The sequence below is a fragment of the Dreissena polymorpha genome, chromosome 7 (genome assembly GCF_020536995.1).
Source record: "Dreissena polymorpha isolate Duluth1 chromosome 7, UMN_Dpol_1.0, whole genome shotgun sequence".
Classification (NCBI taxonomy): domain Eukaryota; kingdom Metazoa; phylum Mollusca; class Bivalvia; order Myida; family Dreissenidae; genus Dreissena; species Dreissena polymorpha.
The window spans coordinates 81,878,455-81,885,614 of record NC_068361.1 but is presented as its reverse complement, the minus strand read 5'-3'; the positions used below and the strand labels follow the sequence as shown (position 1 = coordinate 81,885,614).

The window sequence follows — 7,160 nt, the reverse complement described above, 5'->3', positions numbered from 1 at the left end:
TGAGTTACTTATATTAAAGGGGCCTTTTCACAGATTTTGGCATATTTTGAAGTTTGTCATTAAATGCTTTATATTGATAAATGTAAACATTGGATCTTTAAAGCTCCAGTAAAAAATCAAGAATAAAATTAAATAAAGGAAAAAAAGAAGCCGGTACCAGGGCTCGAACCAGTGAACCCCGGAGTCCTGGAGTTAGTCTGAAGTAAAAACGCAATAGCCCTCTCGGCTATTCCGCCGGGTATACACAGTTTAAGTATTTTATACCGTATATAAATGTTCAGTAATACTGTTTTCTCACAAATATCATAACTAAAACGAAAATTTGCGAATCTTAAACAACTTTTTTCAATTTTGTCAATTTACCAAACCGTGAAAAGATCCCTTTAAATTAAAATATCGCAGAACAAGCACTTATACATAGAAAGCTGAATGCAAGTGTACCGAACAAGACAGCAGGGAAACCTTTATTGACATCAACAATACAATACACAGTTGAATGCGCGCTGTACACATAAGTACAGCTGTAATTCAAATCGGGATACGAAGGATGCAAATAGGGAAAAGAACTATATAAGACCTTGTCGTTCGTTCTAATCCCATTCGAATGCATAAATTATATCAATGTTGTATGTAATTAAATGCTTAACTATGAATTGTTCGTAATAAATATGTTTAAACTACGGAGAAAAGAACTTATACAATATGTTGAAAATGCAAAAAAAGGTGACGTGCACGATGATTTTTGAAAAAAACAATTGAACAACAATCATCAATGTATATTGGATTTGATGGTGTCTATGATATGTTTAATACCAAGTGGTTATACTAGCAGAATGTAGCATTACATTTTCTGTGAAGTATGCGATAATTGATATTTGCGTTAACCTAAGTCGTAAAGCTAGATTTTGCTGATGCGGCAATAATATAAATGTATGCGTAAACAGCAAAAAAGAGAAAAACTTGCGGTCATAAAATGAATATGGCACAAATTGTAAAATCAAGTTCTAAAACGCCGAATGGTGGTCGCAAACCAGTTGGTGCGAAGGATGTGGAGACAACAAAACAATTTGTTTCAAAGTAAATTGTTTGATATTCTTTAGCTTTATTGCATTGAATTAATATTCAATATTTGGACGGACAGAATTTATGCGATCATTTCATAGTAACTCTAAACGTATCTTTCACGGAGAACCTGTATGATGTTGAAACTATGCATATATCAGATCTGTGAAAACATTGTTAAATTATCAGTACCACAATAAAGTAGTGTTTTTTTTAATATTCTGTGAGGTCTTAATTCTTGAGAGACAATATGAGCCGCGCTCTGAAAACAAAGGGCACAATGGGCGTGCTTGAAGTGTCGTCCCAGGGCCCCGTTTCATCAACGATCGCATCGCAACTTTAATGCCAAAATATCGCACTTTTCTTATCGCATCGCAATTTGCGTTTCATCAAATATCGCATCGCCGATTTGAGTTGCGATATTCGCACATCGCCAATAATGAGGCTATTTTGCGTTTCATCAAAAATCGCACATCGCAAGAGCACCTGTTTTTTTTGGCGATATTTTGCTTAAAACATGCGATCACACAAACCCAGTCGCAGATGGTAAAACAAATCAATATGGCCGACGTGTTTGTTTTTTTTTATGGAAAATTAGCACGTGTAGTCCGCAGAGGCTAATAAGCGACGACACTTTTCGCCTAGATTTTCGTCATAAAGCGTCCTCCTTTAAACGAAAAAACAACAACAATTACAAGGGAAGAACATTGCGTACATGCATTAAACCCCCTTTTCACAGATCTCGACTCAAATGTTAAATGCCGACGTCGCACAACGTGATCAACTTGATGACACGAACGCTCGCGCTCTTTCGTGGACTTAATATTGTGTTTGTATAAAAGCATCGCTCTGTGATAAAAGGTTTAAATGCATAAGATTCAAGTGTCATCCTAGATTATTCTTTTGTATTCCTCACAGGCTAATCAGTGATGACACTTTCCGCTTGTATTGTAGTTTTTGTTTAAATGAAGACTCTTCTTTTGTTTGAAGAAAGACTCGTCTTGATAGGCTAACCTCGGATGACACTTTACGCACATACATTAAGTCCTCTTGTCTCAGAGAGTGGCTAATATTGACAGTGAAATAATGCAGAAAAAAGGAAGAATGCAAAAGATATATAATATAAATATCATTTAAGAGCGTTGTGCACAATACTGAGATATATTTGCACTAGTGCAAAGTTTGCATGCTCGTATTATGGTATGTCAGCATCCATATCGTCGCCTTTATGTATACAGTGCTGTTAAGTAATATGAAATTATTAAGTAAGAAAAAATTCACATCCCAGTTAGTCTTGGTTTGTTGACAATTCTTTGGCTATTTTACGTGTTTTTTGTTTCGCCAATATTAATGAGTTTTCTGGGTTTATTTGTTTTTGGGCCTAAAAAGTGTGGATTGAAACAATGCAACTTTATACCAATAGCGAATAACATTCAAAGAACACCATTGCTTTGTTGTTAATCAGCATCGTTATTGCGCAAGATCACACTTAGTTACCTATCATGTATGGCATATTTCTTTTAAATGAACAGACAGACTGACGAACGAGCGAACGAACGAATGGACGAACGAACGAACGAACAGACAGACAGACAGACAGACAGTTTATTTTCACTTGTACAATATACATTGTCAACAACACATAATGAAAACAGAAAAATATCAATTGTGGTAGGAACAAAATTCTACACATATTTACAAATAAGTTACTTAGCTCACAAAGTGGCGTGAGCACAAATTAAATATAACCACAACAAAAACAGAAAAGCATAAAATAAAAAAGTAAATAAAAAAAGAGGATGAAATGAACAGCATAACACAAGTCACGTTCAATACATAACTCTACAATTAAATCGACAATTAAAAAAATGCAAGAGCATTTCTATCTGCAATACTTTCAATCTTTTTTCCAAATACTTTATTGTCCTTTCCTTATGGTAATATCAATTGCGATGTTTTACACATGCATATGTTACAATGTCGTTTCTTTTGTTGTATCATATCGCCATATATAACATGGTCATTTCCATCATCAATCTATTGCTTTCATACTAAACAAATGTAAAATGGTTCTTCAAACGGTTTTCAGATAGTTTTTATACAGTAACATTTTATGAAGCTTCAGATACAAAGCGCCAATAAATCGGAAATGCACTTTTGACATTGAACATAACGTTTAGACACAGTTTCATCTATACATCGATCTCTGTTTGTGTTATAGATATTGACGACAAAGTTGTACTTCCCTCCGTTAGTGTCATCGACATTGACGACTGGAGCGTTTTCTTCCTCTCCGATGTTTGGGCATATTCTTTCATTTTGTATAAATTATACACACGCTTGCAGCAAACAAACGAAATGAATATTAAAACGCCTTGCCCATAAGATAAAATGATAAACAAATGTACAAACACTGAAATCTCCATATACGTGTAGATGAAGCCAAAAATCCAATAAAGGTAATATCAATTACAATACTTAAAACATCAATGCAAATAGTTACAAGGTCGTGTCTTATGTTTTATCATATCGTCACATATATAACATGTTAATGTCCGTCATCAAAATGTTTCTAAAAACTGTTTTCGGTTTGTTTTTATACAGTACTGTAGTGTATTATCAAATTGCAGATACAAAATACCAATTAATCGGAATCGTACGTTTGACATTGAACATAACTGTTATCTACAGTTTTATCTATAAATCGATTTCTGTTTGTGTTCTAGATAATGACGACATAGCTGTATTTTCCTCCGTAAGTGTTATAGGTATTGACGACTGATGCAATTTATTCCTCCCCGATGTCTGGGTACAAAATTTCATTTTGTATAAGTTATACACACGCTTGCTGCAAACAAAGGAAATGAATATGAACACACCTTGCCCATTAGATAAAATGATAAATAAATATACAAACACTGGCAACCCCGTGTATGTGTAGATGAAGCCAAAAATCCAAGAAAGGCCGGTCAACGTGGAAAGCTTTGCAAATATTGTCAAGTAATTGCGTTTTGATTCGGCTGAACTTTGAACAGTGGGGTTCCTTTTAATCTTGAAAATAACTATGCAAAACATGACAAGATTCGATAGAATTATAAGAAGAACAGGGAGAGAAAAGGTATATCCCACCATTTCCAGCATAGAAATGTAACACTTGCCATCTCCATAACCTACGTCGGCATTGTTTGTATTGACGACGGTCACAGTAATGTTGATTGCTACAAATAGCAGAGATCCGACGAAGGTGTATACATTGTATACGCATGTTTTCCAAACGTAGCTTTGTTTGAATGAAATAGCTTGCATGGTGGTGAACGCACGGTACATGTGCCAGCAACAGACATTCATCCAGAAGATTACGAGAAGCCAGAAGAAATGCACGAGCGCCCCGATTAACTCACACGCCCAAGAAGGAACATTGGCATGTTGTTCTTTGCCAAACTGGAATAAAACCTGCGCGATTATCAGACTGATCGATAGTCCCATGTTGTTAATTCCTGGCTGTGTGCGTAGTTCATTAAACAAGAAATATGTTACCAAGGTAATCAACAGACACGTTACCGAGATGATCATGCATGCAAGACTGAGTATGCCTGTCGCAGTCACGGGTTTGCGATCTGTAGTCTTACTACCGTTAACAGATTTTTTATAAATTTCCCAACATACTTCAAACGTTTCGTTGGTTAGCCTGTCTTCTCCGTAATTAACGTATTTACGATCAATCATTGCGCCGTTTTTGAGTCTAAATGCGTTATTTTCAAAGGAATTTAGTTCAGTTATATTTATAACTACGAGTTGGCATTTGAATCTCGCAGTGAGAACAGTACTGGTGGTCGTGGCTTTGACTGATGGGGGATAAAATAAAGTTAAAGCTTTACTCAAGAGTATGCCAGAAACTGGATCGATCATCTTGATTTCAAATTCATTAGAGTAGTCTGAAATTGAGAAATCTACGAATTCAAACTTGAATGTAACATTAAAACGAGATGATTTAGATGCTATAACCATGCTTGTTTCGGCAAACTCAAGTGCCTTGTCCAATAAGGTAACGCTGTACTTCTTCTTTAAATTTATTTCTATCCTCATAAGAAAATATTTGATTGATTCTGGCGGTGCCGCTACCGTAGATGTCCTTTCATTGTCTCTAATAGTTGGTACTAAACCAGGCATACGACTTGGTTGGGGAGCAGTGCTGGGTAGAGGCGTAGACATTGTTGATAGGATAGTTGTAAGTTTATCATGTGGCAATGTATTTGCAGTTGATAACACAGATGGAGCGATAATGCTCTTATTTAAATTGTAGAGTATTCCAAAACTGTATACAGCGTTATACAGTTCCCAAATCTGTAACATTTCTGTAATCTTGTTTTCAAGCAAAACCACAAATTCTTCAAGACGGCCATTACTTAATGGTGTTTGGGGTGTGAATTTTAGATATAATTTATATGACACCCCATCAAGCGTGTCCACTGCGTTCACACATTCGCTGCCATTGAATCGCTTTGGAAAGCGACAGAATATGTCTCGGCAGATTTCCTGAAATACAAATATGGAAACATATGGAAAACCATTAATACGAGCTCAATGCATACCTTGAATCACGGATTTTAAATCTGATACAACTACAAATTAATCTTACAAAAGAAATGGTCAAACAAAGTAATGCTTGTTTTAGAAATATATTCCATGTGAATATTTATAATACACATGTATAAACGAGAAAATTGCATGTTATGTCGCATAAGTAAAAAAAACATACCTTGAACATAAAACGGATGCCGAAACCAGCTTGTTAATTAATATCAATCATTTTCCATTAGGAAAGCTTTTTAAATCTCAGTGTTCGTGAAACCAGCTGTGTAAGAACGTAAAGAGATTAAAAACGACTAAGCAATTCTAAGTACCGGTACTTTGTTTATGCGTTTACACATTATATCTAATATAACATGTATAACACTTAAGATCGTACTTTATATCAGCAAAAAAGTAAATGTATATCTTTAAAACGTGCTCTGTGAAAACGGGGTTTAATGCATGTGCGTGAAGTGTCGTCCCAGATTTGCCTGTGCAGTCCGTACAGGCTAATCATTGACGACACTTTCCGCCTTTATGATATACTTCGTTAACAGAAAGTCTCATCTTAGCAGAAATCAAGTTTCAGCGGTAAGTGTCGTTCCTGATTTGGGATAACACTTTACGCACATGCATTCAACCCCTTTTTCACGGAGTACGGCTCATTTATTAAATGGTTTATTTATTACCTCGTGTTCGTCGAAAACCTGTTCAGACGAGCAGCCGGTCGGCTGGGAAGTGGGCGGTTTCCTTTCATCTGGTGTGAACGTTAACAACGAGGAAAACTCGGGAAACATGTTAGGTCCGTTTCCAAATGGGGTAAGGCAAAAGTATGAATCTATACGGAAGGTGTAAACCGTGTTGCACAGGAAACAGAACACATTTTTAAATTTTGTGTTAAAAGTAGACGTGTAAGCTCCGCATGCCTTTTCTAACCAAGGGTCATATGTATCAATGTTACCAGTGGCATTACATTTGTCGATTTCGAAACCAGAGCATTCAGATGTGTGCACAACGTAGACTGGTTTCGGTTTGAATAGAACATTGCATGTCTTTGTCTGCAAGATGGCTTTTATAAAGCCCTGGTTAGACGCTGCCAAAATAGAGTACGCTTCGTTGGCGTCTGTGCACTGTAAACCAGAATCCCAATACACTAAATTATTACTTTTGGCTGGGAAGGCACCATCTGTATCAGTCACGAAATTACATTGCGCACAATATTTGTTTGCGTATGTAACATTTGCTATAGTGTCAAGTAATGGGACGTGTATCTCCAACTTGTTGTCGGTCCTGATTTCGCACAAAGAAATTACTTCTGAGCTCGATCCGGTTTTCGCATAGTCCGGATGGCACTTTGAACGCATGTAAAAGTGGTTCTTGGCTTGGAAAAATCTGCCTCCTTTTCGCATCTGGGCCATTTCACATGAAAAATAGTTTGCATCTGTGGAAGAACATAATACACAGAATTGAAATAATTATTATTTGTTTAACTAATTTTCATGCATTACAACATGTCGCCGGTTCAC

General features: G+C 36.2%; 1 protein-coding gene across 1 annotated transcript in view; it reads right to left on the bottom strand.

The window, feature by feature from the left end:
* Positions 1-3,759: 3,759 nt before the first annotated feature.
* Positions 3,760-7,160, bottom strand: part of LOC127839874 (uncharacterized) — a 5,146-nt gene continuing 1,745 nt past the window's right edge. Inside the window, exons 2-3 of the mRNA XM_052368264.1 lie at positions 6,324-7,075; positions 3,760-5,598 (exon numbers count right to left, since the gene is read on the bottom strand). Coding sequence (XP_052224224.1) covers positions 3,760-5,598; positions 6,324-7,075 — 2,591 coding nt within the window. The remainder of the gene's footprint in view (positions 5,599-6,323; positions 7,076-7,160) is intronic.